Source organism: Marmota monax, unplaced genomic scaffold, assembly GCF_021218885.2.
Source record: "Marmota monax isolate L192 unplaced genomic scaffold, Marmota_monax_Labrador192_F-V1.1 WCK01_AAM20220418_F8-fsc00045, whole genome shotgun sequence".
Classification (NCBI taxonomy): Eukaryota; Metazoa; Chordata; class Mammalia; order Rodentia; family Sciuridae; genus Marmota; species Marmota monax.
In genome coordinates, this window is record NW_026692132.1 from 5,376,747 (window position 1) to 5,400,849 (window position 24,103).

General features: G+C 34.8%; 1 protein-coding gene across 1 annotated transcript in view; it reads right to left on the bottom strand.

Annotated features, from left to right (window-relative positions):
• Nucleotides 1-24,103, bottom strand: part of Ddx10 (DEAD-box helicase 10) — a 281,715-nt gene that overhangs the window by 192,353 nt on the left and 65,259 nt on the right. The window contains exons 11-13 of the mRNA XM_058586486.1: nt 19,750-19,837; nt 16,925-17,013; nt 13,766-14,348 (exon numbers count right to left, since the gene is read on the bottom strand). Coding sequence (XP_058442469.1) covers nt 13,766-14,348; nt 16,925-17,013; nt 19,750-19,837 — 760 coding nt within the window. The remainder of the gene's footprint in view (nt 1-13,765; nt 14,349-16,924; nt 17,014-19,749; nt 19,838-24,103) is intronic.

The window sequence follows — 24,103 nt, forward strand, 5'->3', positions numbered from 1 at the left end:
CACCTGCTAAAGCTCTACATTTCACAAATTCATGTGACTCATTATGCAGACACCACTGGAAAAATGCTTCCCAACTGTGACAAGACTACTCTTTCCCTCAATTTCCAGTGAGAGAAATTCCTAGAAAAGTACACAAAGCCATTCATTGTAATTATATTAATGGAAATGAATATTTAAAAAGCAGATCTGAATTTTAAGAAGCTTATGATCATTTTTTTCCTTTATACTACTAGATACACTTCTGGCAAAAATATATAAACCTAACACAGATGTAAAAACATCAGCCTGCCAAAACAATTCTACTTTTATTTCTGGTTAAAAATAGCTAGATAATTTTGATTGCTAAACTTAGGAAACGTTTCAAAGTGACAGCACAAGTATTACCTAGCACTTTTTGATTGCTTCTCTGAGCTTCTGAATGATAGAGATCACAGGACTCTAGTAGCACTGCATGTTTTGGAGCACTTGTTAAGAAACAAGCAGCCTGCCTCCATTTGCCTTGACCAAGGTTAAATCTCCAGCTCAAGTAGTAAAAACTGTAGGAAAGAGTCTTGTGCCAAGTCTTCTGGCAATGGTAATTTATACATACACTCTTTACTTTAATCCTATTCAAGATTATACACACATTTATGCCCCAAACCAACTATTGACAGAACATTAGGATTTAACATCTTTTTGTGAATTCACTTTAAAATAAAATTATAATTCAATAGGAGAAGTTACTTTTTCTACTAAAACTTCTCAAACATCTTTAAATGGTAAGTAACCAAATTTCACTTAATTTTTGTTTTGAGAATACAGAAAATCAGGTTTAAAAAAAACACAGGTACTAGAAATCAAAGCAATCTCTATGAAAAGGAAGGGATGATGGATTAATTTAAGTTTAGGAATGATTTCACCCAAGATATGTACTCTGGAGCTCAACACAGCGGCACACACCTGTAGTCGCAGCTACTCAGGAGGTTGAAGCAACAGCAGGATAGCAAACTTGTGGCCAATCTAGGCAACTTAAAAAAGTTCTGTCTCAAAAGAAAATGTAAAAAGTGTGGGGGATGTAGCACAGTGGTATCTCACTTACCTAGCCTGCATGAGGTACTGGGTTTGCTCGTCAGTAACACACAAACACATACATCATGCTCTAATACAGGATACAGGGTCCTGTACAGATTAACCTGATTAGTCAACAAGTGTTTACTGAACTTTCATGTCTCCAGTCTATTTTTCAATCAGAGAGTATAGTCTCAAATCTAGCTAATGAATTGGAATAAAAAGGTATCAACCAGATTTGAATTAAAAGGTTCTTATCCACTTATTTATTCATTCACTCATTTAACAAACAGGAAGAACCTGCAATACAAACAGGCAAACCTGACAGTAAAACACCAAAATTATTAAAATCCATTCCCTACATTCATAAAGGCATATCATATTGTACAGGTAGAGCAATCACTGCAAACTTGAAACTTATGCTGTCTGCTGTTCCACACACTGTCCAACAACATGTATAAAAATATGGCAGGCTAATTTGTGAGTCTCCAAGTAGGAAACAATCTCTAACTCTTCACAGTTCTTGAAAACTGGAAATAATTTGCTTCTCTCTCTTCAGTAAAGAAATGAGAAAAGCCAGAAAGATCTTCAATTTCTGCCAAAATACAGTAGTAGTTAATGGCAGAGGAGCAGGAAAAAGAAGGGCTAACCTAGCAGACACAAATAATCCTGAAATTATAAATCCATTACAAATCTGGATATTAGCTAAGCTGATGCTAGAAGATAGGCTGCAAACTAGATGGGTGTAGGCTCTGGAAGGCTGATAGCATGTTTGGGGGAAATAAAATAACTACTCTCTCCTTTTTTGAGGAAGGGGTAAAGACATCAAAGATTTGAGTGGGGAGTAAAGATAGACTAATAAAAATTTACCTGCTTTTTGATTCATAAAACTCTATCAAAATGTGAGCAAGAAAAAAAAAAGTCAGTTCGGAAAGATCAATAGATGCAAAGGAAACAAAACAATGCTGATCCAAATCACTGGAGAAAACATTATTTAGCAAGTTCTTCCTAAGAGTTTTTGGAATATACAACCATTTCCTACAAGCATTTTGAAATTAGTGTCTTCCAAAATTAGTATCACAGCAAGGAAGAAAACATTCCTCTGCTCTGTTACTTCCCATGACAAAAATGAGGTGATTAAAAAAAAAAAAAAAAAATGCAGGCAGGTGGAAGAATTATTCTTATTGTGATTACCCAACAGATGTAAGAGCACCATTTTAATTTAGAAAGCAAAGTTGGGTAAGAATTATTATATGTAGGCAGGTCTTACAGTGATTGCCATTCAGAAACTAATACATTGAGTCTAGCAATGCAACGGATGAGGAGCAAATAGACCAACAGAAAGGAACACTGCAACAAGACAGTTCATCTATCAAAATATGGGCTTCATGCTTTCATGTGCTTTAAGCAAGCCTTCAGTAAATTATTTCTATCTTGTACATGCCTAATTCTTAGGAATTTTTCCATATATTCCAAGGACATTTACACTGGTTTCTGGAGCTTAATTTACGCACCATAAAAATCTCCACCATGCTGGCTTTATTAGAATTGTAATAAAATAGCACTTTGTTTTCAATCATTTATTATGCCAAATAACAACCAGCAGATTCGCAACCCAACAGTATAACAAGACTGTCTGTCACCTCTATCCTAACAGCCAGCAGGCAAGCTAAAAGAAGAAACCGAAAACAGTAACAGCCTTCTGGACAGAAAATGCCTAGAGATTAATGATCACTCGCTTAATAGACACAAATTTTTTTGTTTATGGCAAAAAAATCTTGGCTTAAAAGCTCTATTTTAGACTCAGTTTATTAAAACTAAAATAGAGATGCTTCTAATCATGATGAGTTGAGGAAGAGCTACATTGTTTACTCTGATTCTAGGAAGAAAGTGCTGTCCATAATGCTCATTTAAAGAAAATGAAAACAAGCATTATCATGTGAAAGATACTGCAGATGATGCAGAAGCTCCAAGTGTTAGCTGATTTCAAAAGAAACTCTCTTACTGCATACTTCATTATATCATCAATGCACATACCAGAAGACTATATACTAATTCTTCTTAACCTTCTTCCTTTCTTTCTGCAGGAAGAGGTAGCAGAAGAGAAGGAGGGAATGGAATCATTTAAACAGACATCCTTATCCATCTTGTGCTGCTGTAACAAAACACCTGAGACCAGGTCATTTATAATGAAAAATATGTTTCTTGTGGTTCTGGAGGTTAGTAAGTCCAGTGCCCAGGTGCTAACATTTGATGTCTGCTTAAGGCACTCTTAAAGCATCCTTGCAAGGCAAGAGGGATAAATGCTATATCCTTTCTTGGCACATGAATGGAAGAGCAAGCTAGAGCAGAAGACAAGCTAGCAGAACAATATGAAGAAGCTGTTTTTATTTTAAAAGTTTCAATTCCTTTCATGAAGGAGAAGCCCTAATGGCATAATCACCTTTTAAGGGCCTCACATCTTAATATGATTGCAATGATTAACACCTGAATTTTGAGAGGGACACACTCACACCACAGCAGAGCCCAATACCCAAAGAGGTCAAGGAACCCTCACATCCCAACTGCAGTCATCCCTAATTGAGGCAAATCCCAGGAATAGCCCCCAAAGACATGGAAACGATATACAGAAATTGCAAAGTTTTCTAAATTGACAAATAGTAGTTTTATCCATTAAATATTATTCATGATGTTACAAACATCCCATAATATTATATTCTAATATGTCCACATAAACAGAAGAGACAGACAAAAAAGAATGCACAAGGAGGTTTTTTGTTTTTTGGGGTGTTTTTTTTTTTTTTTTGGGGGGGGGTCCTGTTTGTTTTTGCCACACTGGGGATTAAAGCCAGGGCCTTATGCATGCTAGGCAGGCACTCTAACATTGAGCCATAGTCCCAACCCTTTTAAAAAATTTTGAGATGGGGTTTTGCCAAGTTATAGATGTGTGCCATCATGCCCAGCTCAGAGGAGATTTTTATCATGAAAAGATAAAACAATACTGGATAGAGAATTCCATCCATTAAAATCTTAATAATTTCATGTAATTCATGATTAATAATTCTTAATAAATTCATGCAAACACCACATGAAAAAAAATCTGTTTATAAATAGAATTAAAAATATTTTTGACAGTTAATTTCTACTATACTGCCTTGACATAAAAACTACAATTTGTCATGAACTGTTCTTAATCCATCCTATACCTTACAGTGCTTGATACAATGCTATACATGCACTTCTTTTTAGTCAACATTTGGCTGTGCTATGAACTGGACTTGTGATAACAGTATAGGGTTTTGCACTTTTCAGGTCCATGCTAGACAGTAAAAATGCTCCATCAACTAACTGTGCCATAATTTTTTAGAAAAACATCTGTTTTCTGATGTTAAACCTGAAATAAATGAAACATGTCACCTTTTCTTTCTACAATGGGTCCTCAGCTCAGAAAGAGATCTTATTTTTCAGTGGCTACCTCAGAGATGGCCTGGTCATCTTTTTATTATAATTTACCAAGTGGAAATAATAATAGCTAACATCAACTATTCTCCTCCCATATACACAAACTATGCTAGCTGCTTTATATTTCTAATCATCACCATATCACTACCAAACAGACATGTTATTGACTACAGTTTACAGGGATGGAAACTCAACTCAGGAAAGTTAACACTCCTTATAGCCATGGTTTTGCTCATTCGGTTCTCTTCAATTACAACACTTGCCCCCTTTGTACTAATTCCTCTGTCAATTCCTTACTCCACAATTTCTTCAGGACATCATTTCTACTATGAGGCCAGTAGAGCTTTCAAAGCTTTAGAACATTGGTTGAATCAATTATTAGTCTGCTACCTTATAAGTTTAATCTTCTATAAGCCATCAAGTACCTAGCATAGTCCCTGGTTTTCAGGAATTGCTGCAGGAAAGATAAAAAAGGAAAGGAGAAAATCAGGAAAGCAGAGGAAAGATGGAAAGACAAAAGAAAGAAAAATCTTGGCTCCTTTATCACAATATAGATTTAAAACTTAAAATAACATGAGTATACTGACAAACAAGCTCTGAAGTTAGCTAATCTAGCTTTAATAACATTAGTGAGTTCTTACAATACTGGAGGGAAAGAAGCTACCAAAAAAGAAAATCTCAACAGAATCTAGAATCAACTCTAAGGAACAAAAAATAATCTGTATTGGCCAAGTCTTAATTAAAACCAACCTATGTTTACTATGAAGAGAGCTTCAAAATGACACAGCTGAGCTAGAAATATAAAAAAGACAGCAAAGTATATCCTTAAAGATATCATTTTATATTTAAAATAAATGTCCTAAATTATTTTTAATTGTTTTAGTTACATATTCAGTCTTCTCTAACACCATTTCCCTAGAGGTCAACTTTCTAAACACCAAACAGCCCATAAAACTGGTCCAAGCAAGTCGTCCCATCACAGCAGGAGGTCAACAACCTTCTCTTACTGCCTCAGTGCCTGCTCACCCCAGCTGTGATCTCTCCTGCATATCCTATTGCCCCATCACTCATGACCCCCTCACCATTACTAACAAAATCTGTGTCCTTTACTGCTTTGATCCTGTCAAACAGAAAAGTATTGCTTGCACCTGGCCCTCTCCATTCGTGTCTAAGCCTAAAGACAACATACTCATTCTACATTCTGTGTGTATACACAGCAGATACCTTAAAATTACTTTTGGTGCTGTGGATTACACAGACATTCCTCAGTTACTACACACAAACTACACACAAATGACAATAGGCAGCAGGATAGAGAAGAATGATTTGGCAAAGCAGACAGGTTTAACTATACACCTCACCCCTGTAACCTTGGAAAGGCATTTAATTCCTTTGTGAAATTTTAGGATCGTCATCTACCTTTTCTGTCATGATAAAAAAATGAGAACTTATCTGGGCATGGCAGCACACGCTACCATAGTCCCAATTACTCAATAAACTGACGCAGGAGGATCACATGAGCACAAGGGACCATCTTAGACAACCTAACAAGAGCCCATCTCAAAGAGAAGATAGTTAAAAATGAAAACTCATAAAGAAAGTATCTGGTATCCAGTTCAATGCCAAATAAAGAAAGTTAAAGAAGAGTTATGGTCTTAGTGATATGACTGATAGACAAATTCCATCTTATCTGCAGTCCAAAATATTTCTATTGATTCCAATTCTCAAGTTAGCTTGGCAAATTTTATCTCCTTTCCAGGGAGACAAGAAAGGAAAAAAATGACAAGATGAAGAAGACAGACAACAAGTAACAAAACCAAATCTTTTATGTGTATGGTACAGTGTATTGAAGACAATTCTAAGACAGGAGCAACAGAAACATTTGAACAAAGTCAGCAGTGTCTAAAAACAGCATTTAGAACCCCACAGAAAATACACTAATTTATTGATGTAAATCATCATTTCCCACCCTGTATATGGTTTCTATGGTTTATCTTTATCAGGTCTATTCAAAACAAATAGGTAATAAAAGAAAAAAGCAGTCAGTGAGTAATGATTGTAATACAATAGTAAAATATAAAATGCAACAGCAAAATCTAAAACAGAAAGCTGATTGAGATTGTGAATGCTGATTCACATTCAAAATCAACTGCTTTAAAAAAACATGGTGATTGAAAGAATATTAATGTAAGCACAAATAAGAATTGATTTTAAAAATTCAAAGGCAAATAAGAAATGAAACAGACAACTAGGTAAAGCGGGGGTGGGGGGGTGGGGGGAAGCAGCCTATTTCTAGTTCAGCTGAAGAACCAATAAACTCAATTCTATTTTTTGTATACAGTACTAGGCAATGTACAGGAATACAAAATTCCTTGATCAGCATCTCAAACTCCTATCAACTGTTCCAAAATGTTCCTCATATTTGACAAATACGTCATAATATTTCAAACTTATAGTAAAAAAAAAATCATGCAGCTGTCTTTTTTCCTGTTCTTTTTTCTTTAAATTTTATTGGTTCTTTTTAATTATACATGAGAGCAGAATCCACTTTGATATAATTATACAAGTATGTAATATATCTTATTCTAATTCAGACCCCAGTTCCTTTTCTTCCCCTTCCTATTCCCCTCCCCTGTTCCCTCAAGAATTTTTTAGTGTGATGTAAACATAGTCTTAGAAATCAAAATTTCACATCATTACAACTAGACATTATCAATTACCTAAAGTACGACAATGCTAGGCAGGCAAAGGTCTATCATTTAGAACCAATAATTTACTTATGTCTATGCTCATAGAACATTCAACAATACTTTTTCAGTATAAGTCAATCAGCTAAACCTTACATAGCTTCAAAGATATACTATTTTCCAATAAATATTACAAATAAATTCTACATAAGTCATAGTCAACAAAACTATCAAAGTAAATCTGCTTTTTCATTCATTAAATACTTGTGAAATTTGCACATGAGACACTGTACCAGAACCTAAACACACACTGATCAATAAGGCATTGTAAGTCAGGCAAATAAGTATTTTGTGTGACAGGAATACTTAAAAAAAATAATAATAAGTTAAGAGCCAGAAACAATAAATTTGATAAAACCTTGCAAATCAACAGGGGGAAAAAACAGTACCAGAAGTGAGGGAGAGGCACACAGAAAATGTAGACACAAGCGTCAGGTGGTGGAGGGAGCCACTAGGGGAGAAAGACATTAAAGCAAAGGCAGGGGGAGCACATGTAGGGGAGAGGAGAGGGCAGGGCACATGTCCAGGGAGACACAGTACTGGGAAGACATGAGGTGAAGGTAGACACTTGGTAAAAAAAGACACAGGGAGTAGAAAAAGACATGGGGTAAAATGTGTGTAAGCAATATGGAGAAATCAAAGCTGAGAAGTAATTAGTATTCATTAATATTAGGACTCAAGATGGATTCAAATAATAAGACATTTCTAATTGTTCCCAAAATAGTAAAAACATGTTCATATTCGGTGATGGTTTGAGTAAATGGACATTAAAATAAAAACTACTGGGATAATTATCAATATGACCTCTCTTTAAGAGGATGATTTGGCAAAAGATAGCAAAAAATTTAAAATATACCATATTATCAGTCAGCTCATTAAAGGCAGAAAATCTACAAACTAATTTCACTTGTGACAAAAAAAGTAACAATCCCTAACAAAATGCCTATTAGCAAATAAAATCTTGCAATATATAGAAAAACAAATCATGCTTAAGTGAGGTTTTTCAAAGGAAGCTAAATTGGTTCAACATAAGGGGGAGGAAAAAAAATGCACCCTATCAACAGATTAAAGACCACATGATCACCATAATAGCTGTAAAAAAGGCAAGTGAAAAAATTCCTCATCTATTTTTTTTTTATAAAAACATGAAAGAAGCTAGGAATAGAATGGAACTTTCCCAATCGGATAAAAGTATTTACCCAAAAAATGGAGGCTAACATCAAATGTTATGGCAAACAACTGAAAGCTTCCCCACCTACCCCACCCTAAGATCAGGAACAACATATTGATATCTACTCTTACCACTACTATTCTTGAGAGCCTGTTCAGTGTAATAAAGCGAGAAAATGAAATAAAAGGCACAAAGAAAATGAAATAAAAGATGATAAGTGAAGTAAATTATGGTTGTTTGCAAATAAGGATTGTTTAATCAACTACAGAGAAAATCCCAGAGAACTTGCAAAGAAGCCACAAGAACAGGTAAGTTTAGAATAATCAGTAAACAAAAACAAATTGTATTTCTGTATACTGGCAAGAAAAATTAAAAACTGAAATTTTAAGAAGTACTACTTATATTATTGATAATATCAAATAGCAACATATTAATCTAAAACAATGTGCATGATGATATGTGTGTGCTAAAAGACAATAAAGACAACCTAAAGGAACAAAAATATATCACATTCATTAGATTAAAAGACTTGATATTAAGATGTTCCCTCCAAGTAGATTTATAGACTCAATGTAATCCCAATGAAGATAAAACCAGCTTTTTGTACTAATCCACTAGCTGATTCAAAAACTAATGAAAATTCAATGATCTAAAAATAAAAATAGTCCAAAGTTTTTGAGGAAAATAAAGATACCAAATTGAAAAATACACTACCTAAGATTTACTATAGGGTTACTCTAATCAAGACAGGAGTTATTGGTGAAAGCACACACACAGAGAACAGAACTGAGTCCACAAAGAAACCCACACCTACACAGTCAACTGACAGTCAAACTAATTCAATGTAAAATGCATAGTCTTTTCAATAAATTGGTAGTGGGTCAATTACATACCCATAAGTAAAAAAGTGAACCTTGACCCTTACTTAGCACCATACCCAAACATTGAGTTTAAGCAGATCCTAATCATGAATACAAATGCTAAAAAGGTCAATCTTCTACAAGAAAACATATGGGAAAACCTTCATGGCGTTGGATTAACCACACATTTATCAGATATGACACAATCGTAAACTATAAAAGTAATAAATACTTCAAAAATTTGCTGCTTTCACAAGACACTTAAGTGAAAGATGCCATAGACGGGAGAAAATATTAGCAAAATACATCTCATAATACAAGTTCAGAATACAGAAAGAACTCTTAGAAGTCAAGAATGCAAAAAAACACAATTTTTAAAAGCTGAAAGACATTTCACAAAAAAAAAGATATTTCTATGGAAAATAAACATGAAAAGAGGCTTACCGCTAAGTCATTAGAGAAATGAAAATTAAAACTATAACAACATTCAGCTACATACCTAGCAGGAATGGCTACAAAGACTGACAATACCAGGCACAGGTGAACTGAAGAATCAGAACTCCCATACATTGATAGCAGAAACACAAACTGAAAGAGCCCATTCGAAAAGCAACTAAGGAGCTTCTCAAAATTCAATATATCAATTCCTAGGATCCCAGTGAACCCACTGTTATATATAAACTCCAGAGAAATAAAAAAAAGTTATCTTCACAATAACTTACATGTGAATATTTGTAGTTGTTTTTGTCATGATCATCAAAAATGGGAAATAATCAATTTATTAAAAATAAGAAAGAAAACTAGATGTATCCAAACAATGAAATTGAATCAGCAATTAAAGGAACAAACTACTGATATATCCAATAACCACATATTAAACAAAAGGTGGCAGGTGTAAAAGGCATAAGGCTATACATGTTGTATGATTCTATCCATGTAATTCTAAAAAATTCAACACTATAGGGTCAGAAATCAGATCAAGGGATAAAGGTGGAGTGAAGTTACTGACTGAAAAGAGGATAAGGGAAGGACCTGCACAATGAAAATATAGAACACTAAAGAAAGAAATTGAGAAAGACCTTAGAAGATGAAAAGACTTCCCATCTTCTTAGATACGCCAAATCAATAGTCAAAATGGCTCTACTACCAAAAGCACTATACAGATTCAATGCAATACCAATCAAAGTTCCAATGACATTCTTCATAGAAATATAAAAAGTAGTCATAAAATTCATTTACAAAAATAAGAGGCCCAGGATAGCCTAAGTAATCCTTAGCAAGAAAAGCAAAGCAGGAAGCATCAAAATACCAGAATTTAAATTATATTACAGAGATAGAGGAAAAAAACAGCATGCTATTGGCATCAAGACAGGCATAAAGACCAATGGAATAGAAGGCACAGAGGCAAACCTACATAAATATAGTTATCTCATATTTGACAAAGATGCCAAAAGCATACTTAGGAGAAAAGACAGTCTTTTTTTAACAAATGGTGCTGAGAAAACTGGAAATCCATATATAGTAGAATGAAACTTAACCTCTATCTTTCAACCTGCACAAAACTCAATTCAAAGTGGATAAAATACCACTTTTTTAGACTAGATGAAAATGTAGGCCCAATACTCCAACATATCAGCTCAGGAACAACTTCCTCAACAAGACTCTCAGAGCATAAGGAATAAAATCAAGAATCAATAAATGGAATGGCATCAAACTAAAAGGCTTCATCACAACAAACGAAACAATCAAGAATGTGGAGAGAGAGCCTATAGAATGGGAGAAAATCTTTGCCACCTGTTCCTAATATAGAGCATTAATATCCAGCATATACAAAGAACTCAAAAAACACCAAAAAACAACCCAATCAATAAAGGGCAAAGGAACTAAATAGGCACTTCTCAAAAGAAGAAATACGGTCAATAAATATATTAAAAATGTTCAACATCTCTAGCAATTAGAGAAATTCAAATTAGAACTACACTGAGATTTCATCTCACTCCAGTCAGCATGACAATTATCAATAATACAAGTAGCAATAAATTTTGGAAGGGATATAGGGGGGAAAGAATACATTCATACATTGCTGGTGGGACTGCAAACTGATACAACCTCTCTGAAAAGTAGTATGGAGATTCCTCAAAAAAACTAGGAATAGAATGACCATTTGGCCTAGCTATCCCACTCCTTAGTACACATCCAAAGAATTTAATATCAATATGTTACAGTGACTCAGTCACATCAATGTTTACAGCAGCACAATTCACGATAGCTAAGCTATGGAGCTAACATAGGTAACCTTCAACAGATAAATGGATAAAGAGTGTGTGTGTGTGTGTGTGTGTGTGTGTACACGTGAAAATACTATTATTCAGCCATACAGAAAAATTATTTTATGACATTTGCTGGTAAATCGATGGATCTGGAGTCTATGGTGCTAAGTGAAATAAGCCAACCCCAAAAAACCAAAGATCAAATGTTTTTTCTGATATGTGGAAGCTAAACCAGAATAAGGGGTGGAATAGAGAATAGAAGTTCAGTGGAGAAGCCAAGGAATGAAGGGATTGCGGTAGGGGAGGCATGTTGAAGAAAGACAATGGAATGAACCTGGCATAAATTTCCTATATACATATATGAATGTACCACAGTGAATTCACCATCGTGTACATCCACAAGAAATCAATTTAAAAAAAAAAAATAACTATGGGTAAATGGCAAAAAAAAATGGTAAAGGGAAGGGAGCAGGGGGTGGGGAAAAGAAAGGGATAGGAAAGTACTGGGGACTGAATTAGAACAAGATATAACCTATGATTTTATAATTATGTCAAAATAGATTCTACAGTCACGTATAGCTAAAAAGAACCAATTTTTTTTAAGTGATAGGAGTGTTCTACTCTTCATTGTGGTAGTGTTTACACAACTTACACTTCAAAACTCAAATTATATATTTAAAAAGTTAAATTTTACCCCACATCAGTTACCTAAATTAACTTTTTTTAGAAAGTTAAACGTTTTTTGCTATATGCATTTAATTTTTTTTTCAAATGCCAGATGAGCTATAAATACTTGAATACGCACCCTACTTATAATATGAATAATCACATGCCATTACAAAATTTTGTCATTCCTTCATAATCTTACCTCTAGCTTATTCCCTTAACAGTTTTTAAAAAGGCATAAAAACAATTTTAATGCACTAAGAACAAAAATTTAGATTGTTTCGTTTCACTTATTTGAAATGAGACTTAACTGCAAACTTAAAGTGATTTAACTTGAGTAGAATAAGACAGTACATGATTATGCCACAGGTTTTATTCCCCTCACCTATATAAGATGACAGTTCCTACTTCATAGTATATTTCAAGTACTAAATGATGCCAACTTTTAGAAAATGCTTCATACATAATACACTATGTGTTCAATAAACATGTCTACTTTTTTCTTTTTTTTTTTTTGGCGGGGGGGATAAATATCTGGGATTGAACTCAGAGGCATTCAACCACTGAGCCACATCCCCAGCCCTTTTTTGTATTTTTATTTAGAGACAGGATCTCACTGAGTTGCCTAGCACCTTGCCATTGCTGAGGCTGGTTTTGAAACCACAATCCTCCTGCCTCAGCCTCCCGGGCCACTGGGATTACAGTGCTTATTTTTTTAATTACTTTAAAAAACACCTTTCTAAATCTAATGGTCCAAATTCTATGTATTTCCTGCTATGAATCTTGGCATTTTATTAAACATTACATAAACACTAGGAGTCTGGTTCCATTTTTCATTCAATTCTCTTTCAACAGTTGATCAAGAATAAAGGGATACAAAGCAAGAATGGAAAGAAGGAGGAGAAAGAAGAAATATTTACTGAGATCCTATAAGTATCACAGGGCAACAGATTATATGGGATGAATCAATCAATATCTCTCTCTCTCTCTCTCCCTCTCTCTCTCTCTCTCTCTGGTTCCTTCTAGCAGGTGCCAACAGAGAAACAAAGAATCTACATGAAAACTTTATAAGCTTTTATAAGGGGTCTTTAAAAAGAGGTGTTTGAGTCTACTTAAGATACTAGGTACGTTCCCAAAAGCCAATGTTTCATTACAAGTAAAGTTCATGTTCAGAAAGATTTAAATAGTAACTTCTCCTTACAACAATTTAATCAAAGTAGTATGTTAACAATCACAATGAAAGATTCTCACATCATAAACCATGAACCTCACTGCCTTCCTTCATGTCATAATCATGACTCTGACGACTTTCAAAACATAGTATCAGAAAGCCAATAAATACAATTAAAGGTGATAACCTCGTAGGATAAAATAAAAATTCTTTGGCACTTACTCTGTGTTTAAATATGGGGGGGAGGGTGCCACTGGAAAAAACAAAACTATGATTCTCTTAGTTCTTACTTTTCTTAAAATCCCAAAATGCAAAAACTAGTACACAGTAAAAAAACATAACAGAAGACCCTCAGTGGAGAGTAAACTTACCTGTAACACTTTATTCTCTGAAAGATTCAACCCAAACACATTGCACCGTTTCACTGTAAGAAAATCATTATCAGGTCCATCTTCTTCCTCATCATCTTGGTCCAAGAACCGCACAGAAACTTCCTTGACCTTCTGTGTCTCCATGTTGGGATGAGATTGAGTTTGAGACCCTTTCGCTTTTCCCAGTTTCTCTTTCATTTCTTCTTCTCCTCCTTCTCCTTCTCCTTCTTCTTCTTCTTCTTCTTCTTCTTCTTCTTCTTCTTCTTCTTCTTCTTCTTCTTCTTCTTCTTCTTCTTCTTCATCCTCCTCCTCCTCCTCCTCCTCCTCCTCCTCCTCCTCCTCCTCTTCACTAACATCACTATTCTGTCTATTCTCTGTCCCTTGTAGTCTTTTCCCACCTTTCTGAAGGATGGACATCTTCTCATTGAAATAGGCTCTAAATTCTTCCACCTCATCATTGGTGAGAGATGGAGCCCTGGGCTCAGTTACCACATTGTCTTGACTCTTCACCAATTCTTTGGTAGATTGTTTCTGCATTTTCTGAAGAAATCTTACCCGTGGTGCCACAGCAAGACCAAGAGACCTTAAAAATGAGGGAAAAAATTTTAAAAATTATCTCAGTACACTGATGGTACATGTACAGTATTATGGAAGAGTTTCTTGATTAGAAATATATTTCTAAAACTTTCATAAAGAAAATCTTCCTCTGAAATAAAATCCAATGTACTGACACACTAGATTATCCAAAATGCAAACCAAAGTTCACTTAAAAGCTGTCTGAAAAAATTTTAGATACTAGTTTTTCTTCTAGAATAATATGGTATAAAATAAAGAGCATTACAACAAACCTAGATGGTGACAGATTAAGTACTAGACCTATCAATTTTCAATTCAACTCTCAGACTCAGCTTCCTCATAATGTAGTATAACACCATGTGCCAGGACTATCATAGTTATTGTGAAGATCCAATTAATTAACTATATTAAAGTACATTTTATAAAAATGTGAGTTACTGAATAAACTGGCAAAGACATGCCATGAAAGGACAAAATCCAGTTCTTCAAAAGAATGAACTAGAATATCATCCCTATCCCACCTCATGCTTCTTATCAAAACATGGCATAATCACTGCATAAAAATGAATTTTTATAAAAAGAGATTAGATAAAAATAATCTCGCTTTCTCCATCTATTATCAAGATTCCATTTAAGATCAAGTGGTTCCCAGCTGGGATCAAAGCTAACAGCTTTCATTAAGTTCCTAATAGCAGATTAGAAATAAAACCTTAGAGCAAGGTTGGCTTTAGTAAACAGCTAATGTTACAACATGGATCACTACTCTTTCCCTGTATGACATGGTGAACATCTAAAAAACACACTTTCAGAAATAGTACTGTTGAGGTTCAAATCCTAGCTCTGTCAATGACCAGTTAGTTGTATGGTATCAAGATAGTATTTAATCTCTCTAGCCCCAAGTTTTCCTATTTGCAAAATTGGGCAGGAGTTCAACCTCATAGGGTTGTTATAAAACATCAATTGACACATACAATGCAGTCAAAGTTGTGGTATATGGGCAACCACTGAGAACTTGCTATTATCATTATTACTTTCATGGAGATGAGGGGTTAGGATCATGAACTTGAATCCACCTAAGGATTTCTCTTAATATAATACATTTACATTTATGTTTTCTTGGCTACTAAAATTTTTTGAGTTCTTAAAGAGTACACATTCATATATAATTCTATCACTGAGCACAATGATCTGCACCTACTAGGCATCCAAAATATGTATCTATAGTAAAATTTTTAAAACCTTTTTTATATCTTACATACATAGCCCTGCTTTAGGCATCCAAGACTTCTACAAGACTACACATCTTAAGGAAATTACACATCTATCCACAAAAACTAAAAACACCAAGGTAAACTGTACCAATAATTTAGGCTCAAGTTTATTTTCTGACTTCTTCAATTATCACCAAAAAACAGTCTTTAACTGTAAACATGACATTTACTGGAGTCAGTTTAAACAAAACATCTCCTAAATATGGCCCTAACATGTTAAAGATTTGTGCAATTTTTGTTTGTTAAGAATCCAGCTAAGTCAGTCAGAAAACTAGGATAGCACTTCACACAGAGCACAAAAATCAGCTAATAATCCAAACCATGGGCCATGCTCAGAAATGGTGAAACCATGAATGTGTAAATAAACATGAGCAAACAAAAAACTGTTATCCATAGCACATGGTTTTCCTTCGATTACTTAAACAGAAAGTTAGTTGCTTAACAATGCTATGAAGCAAATAAAGTGTTCTATAATAAAACTGACAAATTACCTTTTGTATTAAACTTACAATATAACATAGTAACAAAGAATAGAAAGTAGCAGCTTGCCCAAATAAAAGTTTTTGTTACACTCAATTTAAAGGTCAAGGCACTCAAATTCCTGAAGAGCAGGCTAAACATACAGACCTTGACTAGTAAACACATTTCATCATTATCTGGGCAAGTTTATTCTCATATTCAAAGTATGATGAAGTTCTATAGGATTATGTCAATGCTTTCCCCACAAGTAGGACTCCTTTAAAGAATGAACACTCCTCTTTTATAGGTGAAAAACTTTCAGTATTTTGTTGCTGTTGTTTTTATTTTAAAATCAAACTAAGCCAAACAAAACCAATCATTCCATTCACTAAACAGGGGTATCTTGCCATAGTAGTTGCAAATACTTATAAGAAATACCAACTCAGAAATAATATTCAGGCAATAAGCAATATGGGGAAAACAATCTAACATAAGAACTAGAGAAGAGACGCACATCCAAAGCATAAAATGTCTATGGTAATCTATAGCAGCATCTTAGAGGGCAAGAGAAGACTACAAATGTGAAGATTTCAAAGACTCAGTTGCTTTCTGTCTCCTATAAAATCAAACCATAGGTATCCACCACTTTAAGGAATTTATATTTATTGGGGGAAAACTTCTTCCTGGCAACAGAAACTAATTTTCCAGAGATTACTTAATCTTTTTTCTTTGTACATCTGTAACATTCTTTTAAGGCAAAGAAGAGTGGTTTAAACCAGGACCATCAGAGAACCAGGCCAGAAATAAACTAACTTTGAAGACTGACTAGCACAGCTACATTATGAATACTTACAGTGCATATTCAGGAATAGGTAACTTGTTCACATCGAATACTTCTTTATCCTTCATAAGGTATACTGAACGTATGTAGGAGACAAAACACTGAAAAATAAAAGGTTGGGAGAAAGAAAAAGAAAGGTTGAGAAGTACAACAGCATAGCAATGGAAAATGAAGTTAGGCCAATAGAAGAACAACCACCACGACAGGGATAAATTTAACAGTAGTAAGCACACACACACAGTCATTCACACACACACAAAAAAAGAAAACCTACTTTTAGAATATTAGAAGAAAAGATTTTGCGTCTGTTCAAGCAAACTAACCACAGAATATCACTTCCCCAAAAGGCTACTCCACAAATTAATACTCAGTTACAATAGGTAACATGGAGAAAATAAAGGCACTGGAATAATATAAATAGGATCTACACTAAGCTACTTATTAGTTAAGCAAATTTCTTGGTTTCTCTAAATGGCAGTTTCCTCATCAAAGAACTAAGTGTTATGACAATAAAGGGGGCATATGCATATAGAATACCTAGTATTTACTGCATTCCAAAAGATATGCTAATACATGCTTCTTATTGTTAATCATCAGAAGATACATTTTGATAAAATTTTACTGTATTGAATGAAGCTTAATTAAATTATGACTGTCAAACCTTTTCCCTGTTTTACTATAATTTTATATAATTCATTATCAAGCTGGCATACTTTTCTTTCATTTGTGCAAAAATACTAAGCAAGAGTTATACACAAATCAGAAAGTAAATATGGTTCCAATACTTTACCAGTTAGTAAAACAGGTAATAACATATAATATATCTAAGCAAGTAATGTCTTTCATTTTTAAAATAATTCTTATAAAGTTTATTTAATCCTTTCCATAATTTCTTCACATTTTGTTCTAGCTTTACACTAATCCTTTCTACATCACTTATCTCTATAGGCATGAATAACAATGAATGGCATCAGTTCAATATAATTTTTCCCCTACAACCATCCTACAAGAAACCATTCAAGTTGAATATCATTTTTGTTCTCTCCAGGTTATAATCAAAAGTTATACAATCAGTTCTCTGAAGCCAGATAGCATGCTATTGCTGGCAACACAACCAATCTGCTAAACCATGTATGACACTCAATAAATCACAACATTTATTTCAATGTGCTATTCTAAAAATCTTTATTCTGGAAGGATCATTTGTTGTAAGCACAAACCAATGAAACAACATCCTTCATGCAGAAAGTCATGACATTATCTGAATTCATGTTATGTTTTTTCAATGTCTGCACTATTCTTAAAGCTTCTAAAAAAAGTTTAGCTTGAATATGTGCTAGACAAAACACATACTCACAAATGGTTGTTGCATGGGCACAAATTAAGAAAAGAAAATCACTAATTTGTTTTCACTGGATTTCAGGTGAAGTGAACTTATAGAAATTCAACTTAGTGTAGCTCAATAGTTGATTTTCATATTTTGGAATTCTTTTCTCCTAATGTAGCAACGTTCTCAACAATGAAAGACATAGATTTCAATCTCAGACTGAGACTTTTGATAACTATGTGACCCTGGACAATTTTTAATTTTCTGAAGCTAGCATCTAACCTCTGTAAAAATCACATCAACACCACTTACCTCATGTGTTCTTGGGAAGAATAGATAACACAGTGCATGTAAAATACACATGAAACAGTCAAGTCATGACTAAGTGCTTGGTACATAGTAAGGACTCAAATTTTAGCTTTTGTCATTGACATCATTTTATGCATAGCAATGTTTTGCTAAAGTATAAGTCAGCAATAAATAGAAGCTTTGATCTTTAGTAAAACTTACTTCTCTGCTTCTCTGCTGGGAATATCCAGTTTCAAAATAACAAAGAACCCAACTACTCAATGTTTTTTCTGCCCGAGTTACCCCAACAATCTTATCTCCTCCTTCCTTATATTCTTCCTCCCACATCATGTGCCTGCTGAAATAGAATCCAGCCTCCTAATCACTCCTCTCTAGCTCACTTTTGATATGCTATGAGAGAAGCAAAGATCCTATAACTATAAGGAAGTTAGTAAAAACAGTGGTAAAAATGCAAAGCTTCATAAGAGTACTCATAATTGTTAATTCAAAGATTATAGACTGGGTAGATTGGAAGGCACAAGTCATAATCATTTCACATCTTCCTTTTCCACAGAATCTATTGCTAGACACTATGAACTGAAAGAGTAAGTATAACTAAACATGACTTCTCTCATCATAAATAACTGGTATGTAAGGTAATGAATATTAATGTTTGATTTAGCCACTCCAAAATGTATACCGTTTCAAAATCTCATGTTGCACACTGTAATGTAATTTGTCAATTTAGCAAATAAATTACTTTTTAATTTCATTTTTCTAATACAGAAGATTAAAAGTCCAGAAAAGCAATCAGAGAATAAGTCATATTTACAGATTAAAATTTCATCCCTAAAGATAACTTGACAATAGTTTTATCCTTTCTAGAAATTTAACCTAATATATAAAGATATTAATTTCATAGTCAAAGTGCATTCAGGACTTACAGTAACTTTACTGAAGAAATGTAAAGTTTACCCAATACACTAGAAAACAGGGCATAAGAATAATCTTAGGATTTTCTGTGTATCTCTGACAAGACTATATACAGGTTATTATAAAAAAAACACTTTGAAATTTTAAGGAATATTCTAGGTGCATGTACAAATTACACCATTTGAATATGTGATACATGACCATGCAATGTAGAAATAGCAGAACAACAAAATTTAAACTTATTATGTATTGCACTCCAACAAAGGTACCCAACTCAGAAAGAACTTACCCTTTGAGCTCTTTCTTTTAAATCTTGATCTTGGGCTAAAAAAGATTCCAATTTTTTCTGTACATCTATAAGTTTTTCTGGATTGATTCTTTGTAACAAAAAGAAAGATATAATGGTTACACTAAGAAATCTGAATTTTAGAAATGATAAATAGCATATAGCATTTTTCTATTTCCCTCAATATTGTTTTTAAATATATAACATTTCTCATCTATGCCCCAAGTTAGAACAAAATTACACTTGATCTAAATCTCTCTCCTGCATATTATGAATAATACAGGAGGAAAGAAATGACAGATACTTTCTCTAAACACCCCATGCTGAGTGAGTGAAGGATACTTAGATTAACAACATAATTAGCACTGATTACTTCTTAACTCTATAAAGATGGAAAGTAGCTTGAGCAAGATTAATAAATGGAATAAATGAAATCTAATGTCATTTTTAAGTGTTTCCATTTTCTTATATAATAAAATCAATTTCAAGTAATAAACAAATACACAAAAAATATAAATATTGATTTACCTATTTAGAAATTAGGCACAATGTAACAGAGACATAACTTAAAACTCTGCCTAGGTAAGCTATAGGAAATCCTGAGATTCTTTTAAGGGTACAAGCTTCACAATAGACTTCACTTGTTTCCTTCACTTTAGACTGCTTTGAACCACTTTTTCCTACAAAGCCAGGGTGATGATAGGTGGATGTGAAGCAACTATTTTTCCTGTTTTTATTGCAGAAAATTTTAAAACACCTAAAAGTAGAAAACTTTAAGTCTCAACAATTATGAACTCATAGCCAATGTGTTTCTTCTAAATCCTCAACCATTCCTGTCCTTATCTAACTACTGTCTAATTTATTTCTAGTCAAACCAAACCAAGGTGTTTCAATGGCCCTTATACTAGTGAAATTTTGAAGAATTCCACTAATAATCCACATATCCTCAATGACAGAGAGCACATAATATTTTGAAATGGACCCACAACCTGAAACATTTCATTGAAAGTTTCATTCTTTCAACTTCCTCTTTTAAAAAAAAAATATTTATTTTTTAGTTATAGGCAGACACAATGTCTTTATTACACTTTAGGTGGTGCTGAGGATAAAACCCAGTGCCTCACACATGCTAAGCCAGCGCTCTACCTGAGCCACAACCCCAGCCCTCATTCTTTCAACATTCAATGCTTCCTAAAATTAATAAGTTCTCCTTTATCTCTTTTATTTTCTCCAGTTAGTCTCCTGAAAATTTTGTTTAAACAGAAACCTTTAATTTAAAAATTCAGACTTCTGATTTTTAGTACTACACAGAAGCTTACAAGTCAACACAGTATCTTAACAAGAAAAGAGCTGAATGTATTAGATAATCAGCAACCTATATTGAATTTGTTAGTAGGGTGACCTGACACAGGGCAAACCACAATCCTCAAAATAGGAGGGGAGGAGGGAGAAGGAAGAAGGAAATAGAAAGGGGGGAACGGAGAGAGGAGGTAGGAGGCGAACCCAAGAACATGGCTGAATGGAACACTCTCGTGAGCAAAGCCCACTGGGGGAACCACTGGGGCACCGGAAAACTTGAACCTGCAATTTAGAGATAGATGGAGGCTCAATGTGAACAAGTCTGAAATACATAAACTTCAGGAGGACCCATTTGTGAATATAGGAAACTCCTAAACTTGCTTGAGTCTTACCACCAGGAGTCAACCACCAGTATCTGAGAAAAAAATTCCTCATGCTTCTGGCAGAGGATTGGTGGGAGCATTTTAAAATACACTATAGCACCAGCTTTCTCTTAACTAGTTTCTCCTAAGATTAGTCCTTATTAATGAGAGTCCAATCTGCCAGGGGTTTATCAGAGCCCGACAGGTTTGGCTCTGATAAAACTATTTTGGTTTGGACCCTAAATGTCACCAAGGCCATGGGTTGAAGACTTCATTGTCAGCTTGGGGTACTACCGGAAGGTGGTAGAACCTTTAGGAGGTAGAATCTGGTAGAAGATGTTAGGTAATTGGGGGTGAACCTTTTGAAGGGGATATTGGGTCTCCAACCCCTTACTATCTCTTTGGTTCCTGGCCACCATGACCTGAGCCATCTTCCTCTGCCATGTGATCCTTATCATGATTCTCTGCTGTAACATGAGTTCCAAGTGATGCTAAAAACTATAGAGTGAAACCACAGGTGCTGAGAGACAAAATAAATCTTCCCTCCTTGTAAGTTGATTTTCTCAGGTACTTTGTCCCAGTCAGGAAAGGTGATGTACACATACAAACTAAGCTGGGGAAAGGGAAAGCCACCTCTGGCCACCCAGCATCACTTAAGCTTGGATGGAGGTACTAAGGACTACTTGTGAAGTTCACAGTCCAGAGATACAGACTTACTCCAAAACTGAAACGAACTGGGCATGGTAGTGCATGTCTGTGATCCCACCAACTCAGGAAGCTAAAGCAGGAGATTCCAAGTTCAAAGCTAGTTTCAGAAATTTAGTGAGGCCCTAAACAACTTAGCAAGACCCTATCTGACAAGTACATGAAAAAATGCTCACCATCTCTAGCAGTCAGAGAAATGCAAATCAAAACCACCCTAAGATACCATCTCACTCCAGTAAGATTGGCAGCCATTATGAAGTCAAACAACAACAAGTGCTGGAGAGGATGTGGGGAAAAGGGTACACTTGTACATTGCTGGTGGGACTGCAAACTGGTGCGGCCAATCTGGAAAGCAGTATGGAGACTCCTGGGAAAGCTGGGAATGGAACCACCATTTGACCCAGCTATTGCCCTTCTTGGACTTTTCCCTGAAGACCTTAAAAGAGCGTACTACAGGGATACTGCTACATCGATGTTCATAGCAGCACAATTCACAATTGCTAGACTGTGGAACCAACCCAGACGCCCTTCAATAGATGAATGGATAAAAAAAATGTGGCATTTATACACCATGGAGTATTACGCAGCACTAAAAAATGACAAAATCATAGAATTTGCAGGGAAATGGATGGCACTAGAGCAGATTATGCTTAGTGAAGCTAGCCAATCCCTAAAAAACAAATACCAAATGTCTTCTTTGATATAATGAGAGCAACTAAGAACAGAGCAGGGAGGAAGAGCAGGAAGAAAAGATTAACATTAAACAGATACATGAGGTGGGATGGAAAGGGAGAGAAAAGGGAAATTGCATGGTAATGGAGGGAGACCCTCATTGTTATACAAAATTACATATAAGAGGTTGTGAGGGGAATGGGAAAATAAACAAGGAGAGATATGAATTACAGTGGATGGGGTAGAGAGAGAAGATGGGAGGGGAGGGAGGGGGGATGGTAGAGGATAGGAAAGGTAGCAGAATACAACAGTTACTAATAGGGCATTATGTAAAAATGTGGATGTGTAACCGATGTGATTGTGCAATCTGTATTTGGGGTAAAATTGGGAGTCCATAACCAACTTGAATCTAATGTATGAAATATGATATGTCAAGAGCTTTATAATGTCTTGAACAACCAATAAAAAAATAAAAAAATAAAAAGACCCTATCTGAAAATAAAAAGGTTTTAAGAAATGACGGGAAAGAATGGCAATTATCAAGAATACAAGCAACAATAAATGTTGCTAAGGATGTGGGGAAAAGGTACACTCATACATTGCTGGTAGGACTGAAAATTGGTGCAACCTATCTGGAAAGCAATATGGAGATTCCTTAGAAAACTTGAAGTGGAACCACCATTTGACCCAACTATCCCACTCCTTGGTCTATACCTGAAGGATTTAAAATCAGCATACTGCCAAGATGTGGATATGTCAATGTTTATAGCAGTTCAATTCACAAGAGCTAAATTGTAGAACTAACCTAGGTGCCCTTCAACAGATGAACGGATGAAGAAACTGTGGTCTATGTATACACAATGGAATACTACTCAGCCTCAAAGAAGAATGAAAATGGCATTTGCAGGTAAATGGATGGAATTGGAGAATATTGTGCTAAGAGAAATAAGCCAATCCCAAAAGCCAAAGTCTAAATGTTTACTCTGATATGGGGATTCTGATCCCAAAACGGTTGGGGGAGGGGGGTGTTAGAATGGAAGAATTTTGGATTGGAAGGGGGTATGGGGGTAGACAGGATTACCTTATGTACATGCATGATTGCATGAATGGTGTAACTTTATCATGTACAACCAGAGAAATGAAAAGTTGTGTTCTATTTGTGTACAATGAGTCAAAATGCATTCTGCTACCATGAATAACTAATTAGAATTTTCTTAAAAGAACTGGGGATGTGGGTCAATGGTTAAGTGCCACCAGGTTCAATTCTGAGTCAAAGGGGGAAAAAAAAAACTGGGACCTAATCACAGGACTATAACACA